General features: G+C 47.8%; 1 protein-coding gene across 2 annotated transcripts in view; it reads left to right on the top strand.

Moving 5' to 3' along the window:
* Positions 1 to 25403, top strand: part of USP24 (ubiquitin specific peptidase 24) — a 2799104-nt gene that overhangs the window by 208494 nt on the left and 2565207 nt on the right. For both annotated transcript variants that reach the window (XM_069642114.1, XM_069642115.1), the window contains exons 14-15: positions 8679 to 8774; positions 8857 to 9018. In XM_069642114.1, the coding sequence (XP_069498215.1) occupies positions 8679 to 8774; positions 8857 to 9018 (258 nt within the window). The remainder of the gene's footprint in view (positions 1 to 8678; positions 8775 to 8856; positions 9019 to 25403) is intronic.

A 25403-nucleotide genomic window follows, 5' to 3' on the forward strand; every position in this document is an offset into this window, starting at 1 on the left:
TGAAATGCTTATTTTATTATGGCTATAGGGTCAATATTCTGAGTGATATACCACTCATATCACACTCCTTCTCAAAATACCCCAGGTCAGAATGGACCAGGAATCGGGCTGGTTGGTAAAGGTAATATTTATTTATTAAAATTCAAATTAAACATATACTTGGTAATAGGGAGCAGCAATCACCAATGTGGTGACAATAACAGATAAGATATGTAAGGCAGTTAAATTCACTTTTAGCAATACAGAACATAAAACATCAGAGAAAAGAACACTTTTGGCTTGTTTGAAAAGATAGCACTTAGGCTAGTATTTCCCCCTGCAATATTCCTCAACCCACCAATAAGCAATTCTGAATAGATATAAGGAAGAAGCAGGTATTCAGGAATAAAGAATCGTAAACAGAATTTAAATACCACCATCCCTCCACAAACGAGAGAAAAACGGGTTTGCAATCTTACACTTTTTAAAATGACATTCGAAAATGGATTAGCAAGACAATGAAAAGTGTGCAAAAATCCTTAATTCAGTATAGATTTCTATGGGAGCAGCATTGGAAAGATGCTAACAATCATGCACTATAGTTTGAGCAAAAGTAAACCCTTTGTATCTTAATGGAAGGTTGAAAATAATTGAAAACAAAAATCGCATGTCTAAAACTTTGCATAAATGCGGATTCCCGCTTAAAATTAACCAAACGGATTTTAAGAGAAACGGCTGAAAGATGCAGTTTTGAGGTTGGGGCGTAGCTACAGGTCTTGGGTATAATCCAGAGTTGAAATGAAGTCTCTAGCTATTAAATTGAGTGAGTTGTTATGCAATGTTGAATGAGAGGCGTTTTTGGAAAATAATGGTGCGAAAAAGAAAACGGAAATCAATTTGGACAAGGATAGTTATGCTCTACACTAGGGCATTCAGGCTAGGTTGCCAGGTGTAAACACAGTAAGCCCTAGAGTTGATCCGTGGAACCAACCCCCGCACCTCCGTGTCCGCCCTGGCAGACTCAGTTGATTACCCGAGGGAGGATTAAGGGTTTGGGATTTCACAAGACAAATTATTTAAAGAAGTTGGCACTAGCGCAACGAATCAAAGGCAATGTTTCAAGAAAGGTGTGACAATATTACAATTTCTTAAAATAAGGATAGGATGGTTTGGAGATTGGGATGGAACAAAACAAAGCAAGGTATGCTATGATTTTCTCTGCTTTCTATTAATACTTAGCCCACTTTAATTTATGATTTTGGACCATCAAGGGTTCGGGTCAACACACGGATCAGTCCAACCAAGGACAGCAGGGCACATCTGGCGGGATAGGGTCAGCTGGTCGGTTCTGGTCACCTGGACTGCTCTAGACCAGAGACTGCACTGGTTACTGGAGACTGGAGATCAGTGCGATGGTGAGTTTGTAGCAGGAATGCATTTAGTAGTAAGGCAGCTGGATCAGATTTTTCCCTTGGGTTTTTGGGATTTGTTTAGAATTTGAGGCCTATCTGAAAAAGGAGTTCAGCAATGCTGAAGCCTTAGCTTTGTTAGGAAAATCAGGAATCTGGAACAAGGACAGGGAATTCAGGAACAGGGCACCACACAGAAAATCAGGAAGAAGTCAGGAATCCGTCTGTGTGTGCTGTGAGGTTCCCTTATTTATCATGCCAAATGACATCACTAAATTATATGGCAGGGGCAGGTTTAATGTCCACACCCCTAATACTAGGATTGGGCAAAAGCACAATCTCCACCTTGCTTTCCACTAATTGGATGACAGAAAGGGATATCCTGTTTATGGGATGATTTTTACAATGTCTGGAACCTCCCATAGCTATTGGAACCAAAATCTAACTTTCCCACAAATACATATTTATGACCTCTAAGAAAATCAGATAGGTTACATATTGTGTGGGTTACATTTCAATCGAACTCCCAAGTCTGTGGGACTTGGTTTAGTTTAGTCTTTCTGCGACATTTTGGCCATTTTAACCATGAAGATTTGGCCTAACATTTCCCAATTTTGTACATAGATGCGCATTTACCCCTAGAATATGTATAAACAATGTTATGTTTGCAACATTAATACTTTCTGCCTAATCGGTAATTCTATATAACTTCTGTTCCTTATGCAGTAGTAAGTCTACCAAGTCTTCAAATGAATAGCATATAATTTGATTTAGAATTATGCACTTTTCAATTTTTTTTCTCATTGCTGCCAAGTTAAATGTCTTGAAAGGTCAGTTGTAAAATAGGCATTTTAAACCCCAAATGTCACTTGTCAGTTTTTTTTCTTTTTCCGAAGTGTGAGCACATGTCAATCCCTTTAAAGTAGAATGAGGGCCCTCTTCTTTGAGAGTGAACCTTCCTGCCCATCCCACTGGAAGGGTGAGTGTTTTAGCCTGCTATTGTCTTCGCCTGGGGCAAAGACGAATGTCTAATGCCAACTGGGAAACGCCATTGTACTGGGTATTCAAGGCCTCCAGCTAGTAATTAGCCTTTTCCTGTGCCAGCAGTTTGAGGTGTCACCCTTTCTCAGGGCTTGGAACTGGCAGAGCAGGGTATTTTTTATATAGTTTACTATTTCGGACCAGTTTAGCTTTGAGTTTCACCTTTTTAAATCTTTACTTTAAACCTATGGAATTAAACAGTTTATAGGTGGTTTTTTAACAGTAGTAAATCATTTTACATTCTTAATCAAGCCCTTACACAATATGCTTTAAAAATAGGTGATTTTGCTCTTCATTCAGGAAAAAGCACATTAAACTTATTTCTTTAAATTCGGTTTTCATCTGCAGCAAATACACATATTAGTCGGCTCTAGTCCTTCCCTTGAGTGCTGGAATTGTTTGCAGCATGGATAAATGTATCAAGCATTTGTTTAGAGTCTTTCTCTGGACAGCTGATTCTTGATACTTGTTGCAAAGAAATATCCGTGTTTCCTGTGGAAAATGAAAAACAAAGTCCCTGGTTGCTTTTCCAAAGATACTAGTAGGAGCTGTCATTCAATGAGGCCCGGTTCCTCAGAGACTCAAGACTGATCCTGGGCATTGCAGGGCACCTTTGGTCACAGTGGTTCATAAGAAATTATGGATTTAGCGCCAAAACAATACTTTTTAAGGTTGGAAAAAAATGCTGTAAATCCAAAATGCCTCTTAAATGTCAAAGTAATTCTGCTTCTTTCCTTTGCTCCATGTAAAATGTTGCAGAGCACACTGGCACATTCATGCAGTGAGTACTCTGTTCCACCCCACCTGAAATGCGTGTTGGCAGGGCGGTGCAGCCATTTTCTGTTTATTGCAAAGCGCAGTTTAGGGATCTTGGTGCGCACAGGAGTCAGTGCATCCATTTTGTGCTGTTTCTGGCATCTAAGCAGCAAAGTGGTGTAACATAGCACCTCTGAGTGGGTCAAAATATCCCACAGCAACTCCTGCTCCCCTCAAATGGTATAATGGGGTACACCTTTACTGGGTCAAACCACTGCATTTTTGCTGTGATTTATTTATTTTTACCGGTGACATTTCTATGGCGATTTTTATTATCTGATACCGACCCATCGGCGGTGGTCCCTACAGCGCAGAGAGTTTCCCTGTCTCTCAGTTGTGACACGCCCGCCGAGGCAGTGGCAAATGCGGGAACCCCTGGGGGTAGGGGAAACACCAGCTCCGGTCCAATGCTCTGGCTATCTTTGCCCAATATGACTTGGAGCCTTTGGTACAAGCTGTGCCCAATCCTGGAATTTCTCCCCGACAACAAGAAAACTGAGGCTCTAGACTTCTTTCAGGAAGGGTGCTGCCGTCGAATCATGCCATTATGGTTGCAGTGGACATCGCTGACACAGACTTCGGAAAAATGGGAAATGGAGTTTGCCTTTGTCAGCAGAGATGGTTGAAGGACACACACTTTCGTCAAGATGTTCATGCGAAGGTGCTGGACATGCCTTTCAACTGTGAGAATTTGTTCGGGAAGGCGGTCGAAGAATCCCTTCAAGCCATAAAGATAGACACGGAGACGGCATGTTCCCATGGCACTTTGCAGCAGCATCGCTAGTCTTTTCTCTCCTCCAGGGGAACATCTGGCAGATCATCCAAGGTATACTCCACGTCATACAGACAACCACCTCGATCCTCCATGCAGGAAGTCTACAGCAGTCGCTCCCAGGCCTAGCGGAGGTCAACGTTCCGTCGCCCGCAGGGCAGGGTCCGGGTGCCCAAGCGAGCCTGAACCGGCCAAGATGTCGGGCCCCCACTCGTGCACCCCGGAGGGAGGTCGGCTGACGAGGTTAGTCAGCAAATGAAGGAAGATCATTGACAAATAGGTGCTGGACGCTCTTGCCCAGGGCCACACCTTGAGTTCCAACGCAGATGCCCTCGTATTCCACCAGTTCCCCGTAAAGAGCAGCTCATCCCTCTGCTCCTGGAAGAAGTGCAAGCTATGTTACGGAAAGGGGCGATGGAGCGTGTTCCCCAACTGCTGTGGAGTCTATTCCAGATACTTACTGGTTAGAAAAAAGATGGGGGGGGTTGGAGACCCATCTTGGGGTTGGGGGAGGTTGGAGACCCATCTTGGGGGGTGGGAGGGGATTGGAGTTGGAGATGCATCTTGGACCTGCGCCGTCTGAACAAGTACTGGAAATCCCCAAAAGACAGGATGGTCACGTTGCAAAACACGTGCTCGGCCAACTGGAGAAAGGGGATTTCTTGATGTTGTAGGACATAGACGCTGCATACTTCCATGTTCGCATCCACAGGGGAACAAGGTCAACACTGCCAGTTCAAGGCCTTACCTGTCTACTTAGTCGGCCCCAAGGGTGTTCACAAAATGCCTGGCCCCTGTGGCGGCCTACCTCCGTCTGCAGGGAGTGCATGTATACTCGTTCCTGGACGATTGGCTGATTTGATCCTGCTCCAGGGACTTGGCCGACTAGAACACGGAGACAGTCCGGCTACTGACAGAGCTGGGGTTCTCCTTGAACTATACGAAGTCCTGCCTAACGCCATCGCAGAATGCGCAGTTGCTCGGCGCCAGACTCAACACCATAGCTTGCCTGGCATCCCCATCTGAGGAGAGGCTAGCGTTCATTCAAGGGAAGTGACAGTGACTGTCCTCTACGAAGACGGCCACGGCTCGGGCCATCAAGTATTTTCTGTTCATGATGTCCTGCATCTATCTCGTCCGTCTCTGCAAGTTGCAGGTGCAACAAATACAGGAATTCTTGGATGCGCGTTGGATAAAAGTATCTGGGAATTTTGCGGACAAGATCCCCCCCTTAATGAGTTCCGGCAGGCGACAGTGGTGGGGGGTACCCTTCCACATCACCCAGGGAACGGGATTTCAAACCCCGCCATATCACAAGACTGTCGTCACGGACGCCTCTCTGGAAGGTTAGGGAGATCACACCAGACGTCTACACGCCTGACGTCTGTGGCTTCCTGAGGAGAATGATCTGCACATCAACATCCTTGAGTTATGGGCAGTGTTCTGGGCCCTCAAGTCTTTCCTACCATCTCGTGAGAGGCAAGGTGGTGAGGATCTTCACGGACAACACCACCACCATGTTCTACATCAGGAAGCAGAGGGCACTATATCCCCAGTGCTCTCCAAGGAACCTCAGGACTTGTGGTGTTGGACATCGGACAGGGGATGTTCCTTGTCCTGTTCCACCTGGCAGGCATCAAGAACACCATAGCCGGCTCCCTCATCAGGGAACTGTGCTCCTGCCTCGAGTGGGACCTTCATCAGGACAAGGTGGGACCGTGTGTTTGTCAAATGGGGCAGACCTCTGATTTTTGCCACGCCGGCGAACTCAAAATGCCAAAGGTTTGCCAGCAGATGCCACAAACCGATGAGCATGGGGGACATGTTCTCCTTCACGTGGGACGGACTGTTTCTGAACGCCTTTCCCGCATTTCCTCTCCTGCTACGTGTGATCAACGCACTCAGACATTGTCGGTGCAAGGTGATACTCATCGCCCTGGCATGGCCGAGGCAGATCTGATATCCGGTCATACTCAGCCTGTCATTGTCGCCTCCAGTCAAGTTGCTGGTACTGCTCACCAGGGCGGGAGGCGAAACCTTCATCACAACCCAGGATCTCAGAACCTGAAGGCATGGCTCCTGCAGCCTTAGAGTTTGGTGGTTATGAGCTCGCAGCGGACTGCAGGGAGGTCCTCACCAAAGCCAGGGCGTCGTCGTCGACTCTTAACGCGCTATGGCCATAATCTAAAGCGTTTTTATACATGGTGCCGGTTGCAGAAGATTACCCCTCTGAGGTTCACGGCCCTACAGATTCTTCCATACCTGCTTTCCTTGTCAAAGGCTGGTCTTGTTCAAGCATCCATCAAGGTACACATGGCGACTATCTCACGATACACCAGATCCCCAGGTAGATCCTCTGTGTGGTCCCACAGGCTCGTCAAGGAGTTTCTCAAGGGACTTTTTCGATCTTTCCCTCCGGTAATGGTGCCTGCCCTGGCATGGGAACTCAACATGTTCCTGACCAGACTCATGGGGGGCACCTTTCGAATCTATGCATCAAGACCCACTCAAGTTTCTCTCGTGGAAGAAGGCATTCCTTGGGGCCATCACTTCAGCCAGACGAGTGGATGAGATTCAGGCCCTATCCTGAAGCAGCCTTACCTGACTTTTCACGAATCAAGGGTGGTGCTGCATACGCACCCCATTTTCATGCCAAAGGTTCTGTCGGAATTCCACCTCAATGAGCCTTTGGTGTTGCCTGTTTTCTTCCCAAATCCTTTGTCGTTGGCAGAGAGGACCTTGCATTCGCTGGACGTTGCTTGTGCCTTCAAGTTCTATGTGGCACGCACAAAGAGTTTTTGGAAGACTCCTCAATTGTTTATGGACTTTGGACCTGTGAATCATGGGAAGGCTTTGTCCAAGGCTTCCATCTCCAAGATGGCTAACCAGCTGCATCATGCACTTTCATTGGCTGGCAAACCGGTCTCTGCGGGGCCGTCTGAGAATGCACTCCACCAGAGCGATCGTTTCAATGACTGCATTATTTTCTATTGTGGCCCTGCTCGACATCTGCAGGGCTGCAACGTGGAGGTCCACGCATACCTTCACGAGGTTCTACTGCGTCACCAGGGATTCCAGGGAGGAGTCAAGAGTCGGCCTGGCAGGGCTACGCAACCTGTTTGCTTGAAGTGAGTCTGTTTCAGGGGTAAGTATTAATTGCTTCTGTTGAGCCTTGCCACCTCCTGTGGTAATGTTGTACTGCTGTGTATTTGTTATTCATGATCATGTAAATCCATGCCGGACCCCATGCTGGAGAAGGTTTAAGTTACTTGCCTGTAACTAATGTTCTCCAGCATGGATCTGGCACGGATTCACATGCGAACCCTCCCTCCGGTCCCGCTGCGGCTCTTCTTGGCCATACTACCACTTTACGTACTTGCCAAATCTGAAGATGGCTGCTAGAGGCGGGGATTAGGGAGAGGACTGTTATTGGATGGGGCAGTATGACCCAGAGGACAGTGATTGGTTTAGAGGTTCCCAGCTTGACGTGTAATATTCATGAGCATGTGAATTCATGTCAGACCCATGCTGGAGAATAATAGTTGCAGGTTAGTAACTTAAACCTTCTTTCCTTTTCATTTGATTCTTTTTTGTATTATTAATGTTTAAAGTCCTGCTCTGCATTTCTTCAGCAGGACTTTTTTTTCTCATTGTGGATAACCTTGGTAACATTGGTAACATTGTATTTAATTTTCTCTGAAATATATGAACAATGTAACGGTTTCTAAAATATTCTTATTCTTGAATGTCATCAGTTTCAAATTATTTCCTCACACCTAAGCCTTTGATGTATTAACAGGTGTGCATTAGCATAACTTTTAATATTATGCCCTAGGTGGTCCAAGTTTATTTTGAGCATTGTTATAGCTCTTACAGATTCTTACAGATTTTTTGCATCATTTCCTCCGTGTTTTCTCCATTAGCCTCACTATATATTAGTTGCTGACCACCAGGGTTGGGATATGTATTTAGGACACTGTACAAAAGTGTGCAAACCCATAGGGGGCTTACTTACCTGTGGGTCACTTAGTCTTTCCCACCAATCTGTCATTTTATATTGGCTGCTTAACTCTGATATGGGTCCACAAATGGACATTGGGGTTAGCAGAGACCTTTTATAGACTTTACAGATATACTGTTTTTTAACATGCTCAATCTTTTTAATACTGTATATAATTACCCACATACTTAATTGACCTGGTAGTCATATGTTTGACTTAAATAATATATTTGAAAGTATATTAGTATGGTGTATGTTCTAGAGAAGAGCTTGTGGACTAATTCTACATTTGTCAACACGCTATCCCTACCTGAGTTAAGGCTGGCCACTCTGTCCACATTACTTACCTTTAAGACCAGTTTGACTTACCTTTCCTGTCGGGTGTCAGACCTGATTTAAAGGTCAGTGATTGTAGCGCCCTCAACAGGGTTTACACAAAAACTCCTTTAACAATACATGTATGACTCACTGTATTTTGTCTTCATCTTTATTATGAGATAATGAAGAATACAGGGGACCTAACGGTACATCATGAAACTTGTCAGTAAACCATCTTTTTGCATTACCAATTACAGCATTTTATAACTGACTTGTATATAATACTTGAGCACCATAGTATTGATTAATACATTATTCATGTATTTTTTTATTTTTTTTGCAGAGCTGGGAGATTGAGACTGATAGAGTGCGACACAAATTGTTGAGTTTGATAGGACGCATTGGTCGAGAGGCTCGATTTGATACCACAACTGGCAAGGCAGGCAGAAGCAACCATTATCAAACATGTTTGTTTTATTTTTTATAGTTCTATAGCTGATCAGTGGTACTTTCATCCACAGGTTTTAGAGGTGCTATGGGAGCTAGCACATCTGCCAACTTTGCCATCTAATCTAATTCAGCAAGCCCTGGATGAGCATCTAGCAATCCTGGGTGATGCGTACGCAGTGAAAGAAGCAATAAAGAGGAGCTACATCATAAAGTGTATAGAGGATATTAAGAAGGTTGGTGACTGATCTAAACCTTATGATCTAAGTGGAATACTTGTTTGCTTCTGAAAACGTAACCCTTCTTTCAAAGAGCTCAGATTCTATCTGCATTTTATCATGGAAATGAGCATGTTCAATTTCAGCAATGCTTTATATAGTGGTGCAAGTGCAGATTAAATTGACCAAGGTACATATGAGTCTCGAACTAGATGCAATTTCATATTAGATGACTATAGGAAAACTATTTCTAATGGATTGTCTTTCCACAGATTTGATATATGCAATATCCTGCTTGCAGCTTCAGAAATATTTCGAAAGCAGAGGGTGGCTTCCATCCCACTCTCGGCTGTGACATAGACACTGGTATAAATAGCACGCACCACGCCTTTTGCCTCAGTTCTGTTTTTCCGTGAGACAGCACAATTCAATCATCTCGGCAATTTTTCATCTTTTTTTCTCGATCTCGAGTTATGTCTACTCCGAAAACCGGATTCAAGAGGTATGCGGACTATGGATCGAAAATGTCGATTACAGATCTGCACAGGATATGCCTATGGTGTCTAGGGGTGGATCATAAGGTTGATGACTGTGGGTCTTGCCAGTCGTTGATCGTTAAGGCCTTGAAGGAGAAGTGGATGTTCACCCTAGGTAGTCCATCATCCAAATCTTTTACCACCCTGTCAAAATAAGAGATCGTCTGATGAAAGAAGCTTGTTGGACATCTCACCTCAAAGAGAAAAGTGTTCTAAACATGCTAAGCGCTCCAGATTGAGGAGTGATTCTCATCATTTGTCTTCTCACAAAAAGTCAAAGAAGTCATGCTATCACCCCCTGTCTTAGTCTGATTCCGCACCCAACCAAAAAACAGCTGTTTCCCAAGCAAATCTGATTTAAAGCCGAATGTGGGGGAATGTGTTCTCGAAGGCGGCCCCTTCAGGCCCTTCGAAGAAACTTAAAAAGGCTTCTAACCCCATTGCATGTCCTAAGGCTGACAAGAAGCCATTCAGAACTGCTACCTGCGTGCCTAAGAGCCTGGTAAGTGAGTCAGAGAAGCGTCCTCTAGAAGCGTTGATGGATTCGATGACTCGAGGGAAGTTGAAGCCACGACCTTCCTCTTTTGCTCGGTTGAAGCAGTCTGCATCAAGGTCTTCACATCGAGGCCTTAGACACTGATGCCGTGTATGATTTTGTCAGAACCCTATACGAGTTTTAAGCCCTTGTCCAATGATAACCTCTTTAAGTCTATGATAGAGCCCATAGAAGAGGAAACCGAGGAACAGGACAATCCTCCATTTGGATTGGAGTATGGTACTCCAAATGTACGAGATTAACTCATTTCCAATGAGTCTAGGTTGCTTAACCTAGTTGATTGATTAAAGGATGCAAGTGACTTGGATTTCCTCTCCAGATTCAGTTGGCTATGATGATGCTGTTACCTGGGCTGGGCTTGTCCTGTTGGAGAGATTGAAAAGGATGATCTGACAGACATTCTAGATAAAGGTCCTCCTAAGGATGCTGTCTTGCTGTTTCATACTGCTTTAAAGAACAGGATGCTTGAAAATTGGAAAACGCTAGACACCACACTAGCAGTTAATAAAGACATGGCAAAGTACAGGCATCAATCAGATCAGGGTTTATTTCTAGACTTCCTTCTCCGGAGAGTCTTGTGTTGCAGGCAGCCACGTCTACCTCTAAGGCGGCAGTCTACCCGACGATCCTTTCTAATAATGATAAGAAAATTGATGCCCTAGAGAGAGGGTGTTTTCTGCAGGAAGCATGGCCTTGAAGTCCATTAATGCTTCATGTGCTCTAACTAAATGTTCATACTTTGCGGAATGTTGTATTTTAGCCAATACGAAGGTAGGTAGGGGTGGGCAAGTCCTTGCTAGCAACCCATATCGAGCAGGCTTGTGGATGGGTGCTGGGAGGTTGTCGGGACATTATGTGAGTGCAGGACACTGATTATGTATCCAGCTAGACCGAATTTTTGTTGTGAGACATAGCTGCATTCTGATGGCAGAGGTGGCGCGTGAAGGGTCTTCAAATAGTGTTTGATGGAATGTTCATGCCTCTGGCTATCTTCCATTGACATGGAGTGCAATACGTACCCATTTGTCCTGAATGGTTTCTTGGTTTCGTAGGTGTGATGCGGTTTCGGTCCTGTGGTCTGCTGGAGTTTATTCTTTAGGTCCCACAGTACCATCCATGAGGGGTTCACTGCTGCCTTGACCTATTGGATATCGGTTAAATAACCTGTATTGCGGCATTAGTTCATCTGGATGGGGGGGAGGGTGTTCAGGTCTTGAGAGCCTCCGCAAGGCAATGTGATCCTCTAAGCGGCAAATGCAGGTTTCTATTGTTAACTTGTGAGCTTTTATTGAAGGAAGTATGGGCCTGTCTTGTGCAGGGCACGTCAGCGATGAACATGAATTTGAAAGTACACCCGTCGTAGCATAGTCTAGGGGGGTGAGAGAACGATTGTCATGATTGCTGTGACTCTGTGAGGGTAGGAGAGGTAAGGGAAGATGCTACTGAGGATGCCGATGCGTAGATGGCAAGATTTAGACAGTTGATGTGGTTTGTATCAGATCTGCATCCATAGTACACCCCAGATGGGTTAAAGACACACAGGCCGATTCATGTAATTCCTCACAAAAGTGTCGCACGCGGCTGGCGCACATCGTGCCCGTGCGAATGTCTGCGCCAGCCGCGTGCGATAAATCAATTTCCGCGCACAGCGTATTCATGGATTCTCGCATCCAAAAGCAGACGTGGCGCAGCGACCCTGCAGCAGCGCCAGTTACGCACCCAAGAACGCCCTCGCGCAAGGAAAAGCCATCAAGATCGCAAAACCATCGCAAAGGGCTGCGCCAACCCTGTACCAGTTTACCGGACTGGCAAACAGCAAACGCAAAGCGGGGAACGAGTATTACGGGTGTCGGGAACACGCGTGCGCGAGAAGTTTCACACGCGATCTGTCCTGGGGGAGCGTGTGCGTGTATTTCAGGGGTGCGCGAGAAGTTCTACACGCGAATGGCCTGGGCGCGTGTATTTCAGGGGTGCGCGAGAAGTCTCACACGCGATCGGGCCTGGGGGAGCGTGTACATGTATTTTAGGGGTGCGCAAGAAGTTCTACACGCGAATGGCATGGGAGCGTGTATTTCAGAGGTGCGCGAGAAGTACCACACGCGATCGGGCCTGGGGGAGCGTGTGCGTGTATTTCAGGGTGCGCGAGAAGTTCCACACGCGATTGCCTGGGCGCGTGTAGTTTAGAGGTGCGCGAGAAGTACCACACGCGATCGGGCTTGGGGGAGCGTGTGCGTGTATTTCAGAGGTGCGTGAGAAGTTCCACACGCGATTGGCCTGGGCGCGTGTAGTTCAGAGGTGCGCGAGAAGTACCACACGCGATCGGGCCTGGGGGAGCGTGTGCGTGTATTTCAGAGGTGCGCGAGAAGTTCCACACGCGATCGGGCCTGGGGGAGCATGTGCTTGTCTTTCAGAGGTGCGCGAGAAGTTCCACACGTGATCTGGCCTGGGGGAGCGGGGTACGTGTATTTCAGGGGTGCGTGAGAAGTTCCACACGCGAATGGGCTGGGTGCGGGTATCCCAGGGTTGCGCGGGAAGTTTTACACGTTCGCCTACAACACGTATTCATGGAATCGAACGTGGCCAATCCGGAAACATGTACGCCAGCAGGAAGTAGGCGTACGTCCACCCGCACAGCATAAAAGTGCACGCAAACAACAAACAAGCTCAGACGCCAGGATGAACATACCGTTCCTAGCAGCAGTGGCTGTGGGATACCGCAGGAGGAGGAGGAGGAGGAGGAGGAGGAGGATAGTCCGGGCCAGAATTTTTACACCCAGAACCAGCCTTTTTGGGATGCCTGATGACCATGTGTATGGGAGGTACAGGTTTCCACCTCACATAATACTCAACCTGGTCAGTGAGTGGGAGGATGACTTCACATCAACCACCCTGTGCTCCCAAGCACTCAGCCCCCTGGAGAAGGTCCTCAATGTACTGCACTTCTTAGCCACTGGATCATTTCAGCGGACAAGTGCCATAGTGGGGGGGGGGTGTCACAGGCCACGCAGTCACGCTGCCTACACCAGGTCTTGGCCATCATCACTGCACGCCCATCAGTCCGCAGGCACATATACCTGCCCAGAACACCTGTTGCCCAGGATTTCTACAGGGTGGCACAATTCCCCAAAGTGCTAGCGCCATTGATTGCACCCATGTGGCTCTACGTCCCCCCAGGGCAACTGAGCACATCTATAGAAACCGCAAGCACTGGCATTCCATCAACGCCCAGGTAGTATGTGATGCCAAGGGAATCATCACCTCAGTATACGCAAACTATCCAGGCTCCACCCACGACAGTTTCATCTACAGAATGTCTACCCTAAACCTGGACATAGAAGCTGGGCGGCATGGCGGTACATGGCTGCTCGGTGAGTATAAATGCCACTGCGCATGCATGCATGTCAGATACTGAGTAAAGTCACAACCCCACTAATGATACCCATCACCACCTCCCCAGGGGACAGTGCCTACCCTCTCAGCACCCACATGATGATGCCAATTCGGAACCCCACCACGCCACCCCAGGTAAGATACAACACAGCCCACATTGCAACCCGGGGCATCGTGGAGCGCACATTCGGAGTGCTGAAGTCACGCTTCCGCTCCCTTGACCGTTCTGGTGGGCAGCTGTTATACGCTCCCCCAGTAGTGTGCAAGATCATAGTGGCAGCATGTGTCCTGCACAACGTTGCAACACGCCGGGGCCTGGCCGTGGACATGGTGGTGCCCCTACATCCCCAACCACATGCATGCCCACTGTGCATGGGAGGGGAAAGGGCACGGGGTGAGGCAGCCCGCACGCAGCTCATGGCTAATTACTTAACATAAAATCACACCCCTGTGGAGTGCACACAGCCCTGGCACATACCAACTGACAATCAATGATGATTGTAATTGACAATTATGATGTGTCAATGGACAGTCAACTGTCACAACCATACCAGCCTGAGATTGTACATCTGGAAGTGTTCCATTGTGTGCTTCCCTACCTACACAAACACCACCAATGCTGTGTTCAAAAGACACACTACTATGCTGCTAAAATCATTACCCCCTTGCAAGACACATGACAACAGTGCCATGTCACCCAACCCCTCCCCAGCACCGCCACCCAACACACCATGGCATGACATGCCATGTGAGAGCAAACAAAGTCATCCCCCAAACATGACACGTGTCACAAAGTACAGTGTCCCTAATGGAAACTGGCCACACACAATATGCCCACATAAATGTAGAAACAACTCACATGACCAAATACTTACCACAATACAATCGACATAGCATAAACATGACAGTACTAAGGCAAAGGATGCGTAGTCTTACAACATGAGAATGCCAGCACATCCACCACCTCCAACTGTACAGTGTTGTTGCCACGCACATCTGGAAGTCCACTGCTCACAACATGAGCTCCATCTCCAAAGTGGACGGCCTTGTGAAGACATGAGGAATGAACCTGCAAATTAGGAGGGAGACATGGATGCACAAGCACACACCAATACACCATGCAGTGCACAATACAACAACAATATGCACTAGGAATGTATACACAGCATTGACTACAGACTGCCCACACATGTCGTGGGAGTCCAACGTCACTGTGTAAGTTACTGTCACTTGGGCACATCCTTTGCAAGCCCATGGAAACAGGAAGCAGGAGGGTTGTGTGTCTCAAGAACCCAAGCATCTAACCCAAACTCAGGACAAGCCTGCATGTGCCCAGCCGGAATACAGTGGAGGCCCACGGGAGCCACACAAGGCAACACACTGCAACAAAAAATCAAAAATCAAAAATGGCCATGTGTGGGCCAGGGGGGGGTGGGGGAGGCCACCCAGGAGGTCCGAGGACAGGGTGCCCACCAACAGCCACCTGCGTGAATGTTGCTGGAAAAAAAACACCTCCATGGGCTCATGGCCTGCACGGCTACTAAATAGTGGGAGATTCACTGCTGGATTCGCTCTCCTCAACCTCTGCTGCTGCTGCCACAGGAGGTGGTGGTGCTATGGGAGGCCGCCCACGCAAAGCCCTAGTTTGGTCCTCCATGGCAGCAAGCATGCGGGTGTGGAAGGCCTCGTTCTGGAGGGATATGGTGCGGAGATCCCCATGCAACACCCGACGTGTTGCCCGGACCTCCGCCCGAGTTGCCTGCATCTCTGCTGAGAGCGTACGGGTGACGCGCTCCAGCAGCTGTTCCGTCCTGGTGACAGTGGAAGCCTCAAGGTCCACAAGAGTCTGCCTGAGGTGCCGGACCTCTCCCCTCAGGGCTTCCCTCTGTCCCTGGGCATCGATGGAAATTGATTCCCTCAGATTGTCCAGGGCCGCCTGTCTGTCCCTGTTGGACGCCAACATGTCCTCCCTGACTGATTGGCAAATGGAGTCTGTTGCCTGCTGTAGTAGCTCCATCTGCCTTTCTGGGGGGGACAATGGAAGTGGCCACCCTCTCCATGGCTTGAGCAATCATTTCTGATGATGCTGCCTGTTGGTTGGCCATACCGTAAATGGATTGCTCCCATGCAGTATTGCCCGGTGGCGGACGGCCACCGCGTTGGCGGGCACCACACCTGTCTGGGGCAAGACGAACTGCGCCTTGCTGTGTCGGCACTGCCTGAGGCTGCAGGACTGCATTTCCCCTCTGAACTGCTGGCCCAGGAACAGGTTCAGATGTTGCGGAGTGTGGCCCTGCATCCGTAACCACCACAGGCGCACCTACCAACACTGACATCCCCATAGTGGGCTCTACCCCTGGTGCAGGTGGGTCAGACAGAACAGTATCCCTTCCATGAACACATACCTGCGAATCCACATAGGCCTCATCCGAATCAACACCTGAAAAGAGTTCTGGGGAGGTGCAGCCAGGGACACCCCTGGACAGTATGGCCTGCAACAAGAGAGGGTTCTCCCCCACCACCAAACCACGTCCCCCACTGGTGCCTGGTCGTGCTTCAGATCCCTCCTCGGCCTGCACCATCTCCTCTCCCTCAACAGCATCAGGTGCGGCATCCTCTGCAAAAACATGAAAGACAAAAAATGGAAACGGGCATTAGCACCATGGCACGCTATTAGGCCAGACAAGCTACAGTACCAGTACTTGATTTACACATGTCCCACATGACTATAACCCTCCCATGCATGCACTGTCCATGAGTTGGAAGGGGAGGAAAATGTCAGACACTGATGACACCAAGATGGGAGAGCAACACATCAGCTGCATGCTGGCTAGCAGTGCCATCACACATTGGCCTGTGAGTGGCATGTCGAATACACATACATGACACATGCCATCACACAGATGGCATGTACCACAGGCATGTCATATATGTGACAATAGGGCAGAGTGATGTGCAGTAGAACCAGGGGAATTTCTACAATCAGCCTGAATGAACACAGTTAAATACGGCACAATGTTGTCGCAAGATGCCACTTCAAGGGCAACTGGCGCGATGTAGTGCAAAACGCCTACTGTGGCCAGAAGGGATACTGTAATACCCAAATCCCGGGGCGCCAAATGCATTGGATGAAGCACATGGGTGGCCCAAAACACTCAGGCACACACACCCTGACCTGGCACTCAACCAGAACCCCTCCCACAAACAACATACACATGGATCACACACACATGCATGTGCACTCACCGGACAATGCCTCGTAATCTGGCAGTTCTCCCACACCATGGATCTGCTCCTCTGTGACGTAGGTCCCAGCAACATGCTCATGTAGAGTGAGTTCTATGTCCTCTTGTGGAGACCCACCTCCAGTCACCAGAGTTGCGGCATGACTTGAGGCCAGCTTTTTCTTTGCCCTACGCTTAAGGTCGTTCCAGCGCTTGTAGCGCTCAACAGCTGTGCGCCTCATAAACCCAAGGGCACTTATGCTGTCCGCGATGGACTGCCAGTGTGCCTGACGTCGAGCAGGTGTAATCCTACACCCTGAAGTGACCAACATTTCGGCGTCATGTTCGGACACATACTGCACAAGTGCATCCAGTTCGGCATCATTGAAGCTAGGCTTCCTTGGCGTGCCGGACCGTGTAGCCGTGTCGGGGTCATCAGCCTGTACTGGAGGAGCACTCTTCCTCTTTCTTTTTGTGGGTGGTGGGGATCCGGAGTGCCCTACGCCGCTCTGGACACTAGAGGCAGGAGCAACGGTGGACTGTGTAGTAGTAGTGTGCGATGGCACACTGTCCACATGACTTTCTGCAGGCATTAGCTGAAGTGTGATGATGGCAGGGGGAACATCAGTCTGATGTACCGGGACCAACACTGTCCTTGCTGGGAGAGTCAGAGCTGGGGTGGACGGAGCTGCAGCTGCCCCTGCAGCCTCCCCACCCCGCCTACTCGGGGCAGCAGATGACATGGCTGCCCCTGTACCACGTGGCCTGGTGACACTGGCTTGCGCCGCCACCCGTGGCCTAGACTTGGCGACCTGGAAGTCAGCCTGGGAGTCACCCTGTGCTAGGTCAGGTGCCACAACGGGCCGGTCCAACAAGGGCTGAGCAGGGATGGTGTCAGCCACGTTTCCCTCAACCATGGGGGGTGGGGTGATGTGTGTCCCTGAATGGTCCTCCACACGTGGGGGGCTAGGGGAGTCTGCAAATCCTGGCCACGTCCCTTACCGCGCCCACCACGCCCACCTCTTGAGGCTCGGCCACCTTTGCCACCCTTACCACTTGTTCGCCTCCCAGCCATGGCACTGATGGAGTTGTGCGTATGGGAGTTGCAGTGGACAATTGTCCTGGGCAATTGGGGGTCAAAGGGGTAGGGTACTAGATGGAATTCATACCCAACTGCTCTAGCAAGGCTGTATGGAACCCCTGGGGAAAGATGACGGGTCACGCAACGCACAGGCACCCCTAAAACAGAAAATGACAGACACAAAAATGAACGTATGCGTGTAACACGCAGCCTACAATGATCTCTGAAGCGGTACGCTACACACGGGGCTAGCACAGTTGGTAAATACATGCGCGACTCACCGTCTGCCTGGGAAAAGAGCGTGAAAAATACGCGCGTGTGCGCGTTGGCAACACCCTCGCCAAAAGAAGAATTGTACACTGTCTGAGGAGACAGGACAAAAGGAGAAGTCAACGCTGTTTGAGGAAACAGGTCGAAGAGAAAATCAGAAAAATACTGACAGAGGTAACAGGGAGTACGAACTAGAAACGCTGTTAAGTAAATCGCGTGTGAACCGACAAGAAGTACAGATTTCACCCACTCGCTCTCCACAGGAAGCACGTAAAAGGAAATGACGTACTACACGCACCTTTTAAACCGCACCACACGTCCAACGTCACTTCCGCGTCACGCACTGAGGCACTATCCTCCAATTTCGCGGCTGACACTCGGACGTGCAGTTTTTGGTCTTGTAACATTCCCCCGGGTACAGGGACACGCCCGCGCGTGTCACGTCACAGACGCCCCTGCGCTGTCAGGGCCCAATGGAATCGCGTACACAGGCCAATCGCGTGTGGAACTTCTCGCGCACCTCTGAAATACACGCACACGCTCCCCCAGGCCCGATCGCGTGTGGGCCTTCTCGCGCGTGTAGAACTTTGGCGCACATTTTTTTTCCTGCGAAGGGACGCTACCGGCTGCTTTCGTGTGGCGGACATGTATGGGCCTGTGCGCGTCTTTGGCCGAGCGCTGTTTTTCCCTATTCGATTCCATGAATACGTGTTGTAGGCGAGCATGTGGCTGTTCTGCGCACTTGCCTCCTGTACTTCCCCCGTGACGCCCACATTTTCACGAGTTGTTCCCCATTCTGCGTGTGACACCCCGTGTTACGCCTACTTTTGTTATGTGCGCCGCGCTATGTGCGAATTCGCTGGGGCCTTATTGCACGGCGTTCGATGACCTGTGCGCCACCGTGCGCCGCGCACTTTTTCAGCACACATCCCACATTTTGCGTGTGCACGGACTTCCATGAATTGATGTGCGATGTTTTCTGTGCAATAATCACACTTGCACTGCGATTTTCGCTATTTCACTGCGAATCGCACGTTTTCGCACGCGTGCGCCGTTTTTTCGGCGCACATTAATTCCATGAATCGGCCTGACAGATTTGGGATTGAAGGGCCACGCTGAATTCGGAAAAAGAAAAGAAAACGTGGAAGTAGTCTACGTAGAAACGACCGGATAGGTTAAAAGACTGGATAAGTGATGAAGGGGGGCGGGTGGTCGTATAGAAGGAAAAGAGAAGTAGAAACCATGTGGGTAGTGGCACTCAATCGAGAAATTGGAATTTTCCATTTCTTAACAATACATCGTAGGCAGGAAACGTGTAGGTGCACTGAGAAGCTTGGCCGTTTCTATTCCCAGACCCAAACTAACCTTGTTGCTTGATTGTGGGTTTACCCCTTTTCAAACCATCAGTATAAGGGGTGCTCTCTTCTGCAATGTTTTGTTGATGTAAGTAGGAAGATGCCTGTGAGTAGACCATTCACTCAGAGATATATATATATATATATATATATATCTATATATCAAAGCGGAGTATCGGCAGGGTTTTTCTGAATGTTAATAATCATAGCATGCTTACAAGTGGAGGACAAGGTAGACGGGGAGAGGGGTTGATGAGAGTATTAAGAATGGGGAAAAATCTGAGGGTAGGCAGAAGGAATGGGTGTAGAGGGGAGAGGGTCGGTAGGGGAGGCAGCAGAATGGGCACAGGCTACAAAGTGGGCGGTGTCGAGATCAGAAAGAGGAGAGGAACCGGAAAGCAGGGTCGGATTGGCCCATGCCCAGGCCGAAATCGTCCCTGGGGAGTGGGGCTGGTTTCAGGCCACGCTTGGGCCGGTTTGGAGAAAAAGCCTTTCATCCTTCTTAGGTCGATAAATGAGTACCAACACAGGTTGGGTGATATTGTATGCATATTTGTTCTATAAAAAAAGAGCTTAAGCGTAAGTGCTATACAATAACATATTATGATTTGGCCTTGGACGTTTGCTTGGATTCACAGTAATTTGACAATATAGATCTTTACACACAGAAATGAATGATGCACATGGTGAGCCATTCTTGTAAGAAATGTATCGCATTAGTGAAATCATAACCATATATTTTATAGTGTACTTAAGAACAATGCTATTTGATGCCACTCTGTTTTGTCAAGGGGTGAAAGGTTGTGTTTAATCGCTTCCCGGGATGTCACTTTGGGGTGGGGTTAAATGACATCCCTTCCGGTGTTGTCATCAGAGGTTAAGGATCGTGACGCATGGGGTGGCCCATTATTTTGAGGCGTGGGTTGGGCCACTTTTTTTGGGTGACCGGGCCTATTTCTTGTCCCAGTCCGACCCTGCCGTAAAGATAATCCTGCTCAAGTAGGAACTATATGGGCTACCATAGGACAGCACATGGAAAGTGGTAGAACCTTTGTATAGTTGAGATCGGGGTGGGGACACACCCTGATCTGAAGGGCTGCAAGTGGCCCACTGGATGTTTATGCGTAGCCCTGATCTGAAAAGACATTATTTTTGTCACTCATCTTTTTTCTACATTTGGCCAGGAAAAGCATGCACAACTCTTAATAGACATTACAACTATGTTTTACCTGTACAAACCATGCGGGCAAAATCATACTCCTTTCTGTGATGCAGCTCTGGATTGTGGCCTTTAAAAACATGTCTCGTAAGACTTCCCATCTATAGGCAAAGATGAATGTGGAAGCAGATCCCCTGAACAGTCTTGTTTGTGCTTTTCATGAATGGGAGGGCAATAGAAAACTCATTTGTTTGATCTTTCCCAAGCGGGGAACTCCTCCTCCCATTCCACTCTTAGGGAGACTTTGTCATGTTTATGCTTCATCCCCTCTCCTAGTGAGACCCCCAGTGCTTTTTGCTGGACTTGTTGACCTTTTTCTTTAATCCTGAATGTGTGGAGCCTTTTTCCACTCATTCTTATAGGCAGTGTCTTTTGGAACTCTGCTCTGTGTTTTACTTGTCATTTGGAGTCTACTTTCCTCCAGATCTCTTTAAGGCATCTGTATTTTACACACAGCTCCTTATGGGCAATGTTGCTGGGAACCCTCTGTGTTCTCCTTAGAGATTCATTTCTTTATCCTAGTGTAACTACCGTTCTTAAGTCACAAGAGCAGAGAGAAGGGGGATACTACACCTTTATATTCTGAGAGATTGGCACATACCACCTTATGTGGAGTGCCAAGGGGATAACTAGTATATCCCCCTTATCTCTGCTTCTTTGACTTTTTAGTCACATAGACAACCTTCTTGTTATGGCTGGTGGCAGTGGATGTGTTCTACCAACTATTACGTAATTATCTACTACAGGCTATCCACAATAGTCTCACCTGAGTACGTACTTGGTGGCTCCTTCCTTTTTTGTGCCATTTCTAGCGTGGTGGTTCTTTATTAGCCCTTCTACTACCATTCTGGGAGGGAGGAGGTCTGTGCATGTTTTGCCTTTGGCCGGAACCCTTGGGGCTCCCCGCCTAGGGTCCAGTGTGTCTGGCCAGATAGGAAGTGCGAGAGGAGTTTTTCACTTCCCTGCTCTCTGTATGCCCGAGTGTCTGAATGGAACCAGCTCCCACTGGGGGGTCTAGCTGTACTGATTGGACAGCCACCCGCCCCTTTCTGTTAACTGCTCAGTGAGAGATTGCAGAGAAATGTGTGCTGAAACTGAATAAACGGTGAGGGTCCTGAGGTGAAAGGCAAGTCTACCATTGGAAGCTGAAGTAACTGACGAAGACTACCAGAGGCGCCTGCAGACCCTCTGCAACACCGTGAAGCGACCACTGCCGTCCTGACCCCGTTTTCTGTGTGCCAGAGGAACTCTGAAGAGGACTCCTCCTTCCCTCTGACTGGTGGGAACAACCAGTCCCAAGTCGCACTTTAATCAGAGCCATCTCCCGAGGTCCTGTGACATTCCAGAGTTCCCTAAGCCGAATACCAGGAGACTTCAAACCCAATTGAAGTGAATAATCGTGGAAAGGCCAAATCTGTCCAAGTCTTTGCTGAACCTCCACAGACACAATGACTGGTCCTCAGCAGAGTGCAGTACTAGATTGACTGGGCAAATCGCATCCTTTGCTGGTGCTGCAGAAAAGGTACCAAAACTGCAGAGTGACCAGAGAAGTTACTGAAATCCCTGCCATAGGTCCTCCCTCAAGACTGCTGCTGAGCGATACCGTCCATTGTCCTGCCTTTCGTCACCAGACCAAGGAATCCGGAAGCCAGGTCCAGCGCTCTCCTCATCGAGGAGAATCCAGCCACGAACATTTCTTCAAGCCAAATGTACTGTGGGGAAAAAGGTATTGCTTACCTTAATCCGAAATGTCACTCCACATTGTTTGAGTACACATGTCCAGGGCAACCCCCTCTAACCTCTGAGCCAAGCCGCTGCTTGTGTCCCTTTAGCGAGGCCTTTCACAGAGTCCCCGTTGGTTGTATCCTCTTGCATATTAGAGATTAGAAAATATCCACAGGAGTTTTCGTTTTTCTGCTGCTTGTCAAGACTCGGAGACCTCTTCAAACTGCCTTTAGCTAGGGTTGCGTTTTGAACCTGCCTCTATAACCTTAACCTTAAGCCCTCCTAGTGTTACACTAACCAACTGTTGTCCTTCCTAAAAGTCATTGGGCCTCATTCCGAGGCTGGAGCTATCCATGGAGTAAAGAGCACCATGGTAAGCAACCATGGAGCTATTTACTCCATGGAAATCCGGCATGGTGAATGGAGTAATTACCGGTCCATTCCAAGGTTGGAGGGACCGGTAAGTCCCCATTCACCATACCGGTTCCCTACCCCCATTCCTGCCCCCATAGGGCTCAATGGGAATGGGGAAGGAGTAAATTACGGCACCGTAAATTACGGTGCCGTAATTTACTCCAAGGTCCCTTTGCGGGTTGGATTTTTAACGCCTGCTAAAAGCAGGCGTTAAATGCCAACCCGCAATAGGGAACTCGGAATATGGTGGTAAGTGTTAACGGAAACCGTTGCCATTAACGGTGACCGTTAACCCTTACCTCCAGCCTCGGAATGAGGCCCATTATCTGTGGTTTTGCAGAATAAATGTACTTGCCGTATTTCTCTTAAGTTTCGCGAGTACACGTTAGTACTCATAGTGCGGTAGAACTGTCATTACTGTCAAAAGCTGTAACAATTGTATCCGCAAGCAACTACAAACTAAGTAGTGGCCTTTGAAAAGTGTTCTAAAGTATTTCTAAGTGTGTTGTTTACTAAGTATCTTAAAGCATATCTTGTGTAAATTTAATACATATTTTAATATAAATGTATGTGTTTCTTTTGATGTGCATTACTAACTAGGTTCAGTGTACTTACGTACAGCTCACATCTTCCTCTTATGATAAGCCTGACTGCTCTGCTACTCTACCCAAGGTTCCAGGAGTAGTACAGACTGATGCTAAGATTTGGGGATCTACAAACCATTGGGATCGTTTATTGTAAAGTCTACCTCACAGTGGACTTTGGGATAACTCCCCTAACACCCACCACTTGGACTGCTGCAACCCAGCACATCATGCCTTGGCAGAGGGGAATATTCTCTAGGAGATGCTGCACTAGAATGGTTGGGAATATTCCTCTTTGCACTTCCTCTTCCACTGATTCATCGAGCAATTCAGCAATTCAAGCAGGAACAGAATTTGAAAAAGATTCGAACTCGCCCCACTCCCACCCCATAAGGTCTGGATCACATAACGCTATCTCCTTTTGAATAAGTTCTAATGCTTTTTCAAATTCCAGAGCAGTACAGCAGCAGGGCATATTTCTTCACTCTTCACTTAAATTGCTGACTTGAGTAGCCTTGTTCCTGAATACCTGTTTAGTGGCCACTTAATTGCTACATCTCCATCCTCCTCAGTGCCTCAATGGGACCTACATGTGCTTCTGTATTTCTAAATACAGCACCTTTTAGCATTGTGTTTTAGGTTTCCTGGCATGGGAAACCTGCTTCAGCCTGATGCATTAGATGGCTTTGAACCTTATCTAAAGCCAGAGGCGCAATGGTTTCAACCAACAAGCGCGTTGGGACCATCATTCTGTTGAAAGGCACTATACAAATAACAAAATGAATGAAAAGTGTTCCTTCCTTTTTATAAGTGTTAACTGAATTCCACCAGTCACTTTTTTTGTTTTTGGAACAAACCAGATCAGAAAATCTGATGTTTTTGTCGCACATGGTGGTTTTTTCTTGTAATAAGTGAAGGCTAACATTGCCAAGTGGATAGTCGCTTGTTTTTTAAAATGTCAGGGAATCTCAGGCAATATAGATCCTTTTGCAAAATGATTCCCATTTCACCAGAGCCAAGCCAGCACCAGTAGTTATAAAAAAACACTTCTCTGTTGCACATATCCAAACTGTGGCTGCGTGGGCCAATCCTTAGGCCTTTTACAAGCATCATTCCCAGATGTCACCTCTGAATAATGCTGCATTTACCTAGGAGCTGGTTATATGCTCCAAATTCTCCACCCAGCCTTTTGGTCTGTACAATCAGATTGATAACCAGTTGTGAATGACCATAAGCAGGACAGAGTAAGGGCAAATTACCTTTATCGTGATTCCATTTCTGGAAGTCCTGCGTTCATAACACCATTCTCTTGCTGCATTTTCTGTGCGGCAGTCTTGCATGTGAAAAAGATATGTAGGAACTGGAGACCTGCCGAAAAACATGACGTAACTGGGAGGAGATGATGGTGATGCAATGGTTGAGGGTGGTGGGACACCTCGTTGCTGGATTGTTATTTTTTTTAATGATGTGCACTACCTCCATTTGCATAATCTCTTTCTGAAGTGGGCTTTGCAAGAGAGACATTTGGCTAGTGGGCATAAGGTGGAAAATGCAAGATTGCTGTTCTGTTGCGTGCGGCTCTGGGCTCAGCGTGCAGTTGTTTTATTGCTCATTTGTTTTGTAGGGCACTTGGGGTACAGTACTCATCAACATTTATAATTTGACCAAGTCACAATGTGCCCTTTGCCCCGATATGAACTGCTACATATCTCTTGCAGCAGTCACTTTTTGATAACGCACATGTTTTTCTGTTCAAAGCAGAAGGAAAAACAAACTGTGGTACTCTGGTGGCCAGTTTCAAATGGCATTTTCAGCCACTGTACAATACAGCATATGCCAGTGTAGTTAATAAATCCATTCTCAATTCCTGGATTCTGTACATTTGTAACTATTTTTATATTGTGTTGGATGTACTTTTGGATTATTTCTCTTTTTAAATAGTATCTCACGGATTTCTAAGTATCTGCTTTTTGTAAAAAGAAAATGTTAAAGCGCAGTGATGCATCTCTTGGTCGTTAATATGTAACTGCAGTCTGTTCACATCCACAA

Source organism: Ambystoma mexicanum, chromosome 1q, assembly GCF_040938575.1.
Source record: "Ambystoma mexicanum isolate Mex_15411 chromosome 1q, UKY_AmexF1_1, whole genome shotgun sequence".
NCBI lineage: Eukaryota > Metazoa > Chordata > Amphibia > Caudata > Ambystomatidae > Ambystoma > Ambystoma mexicanum.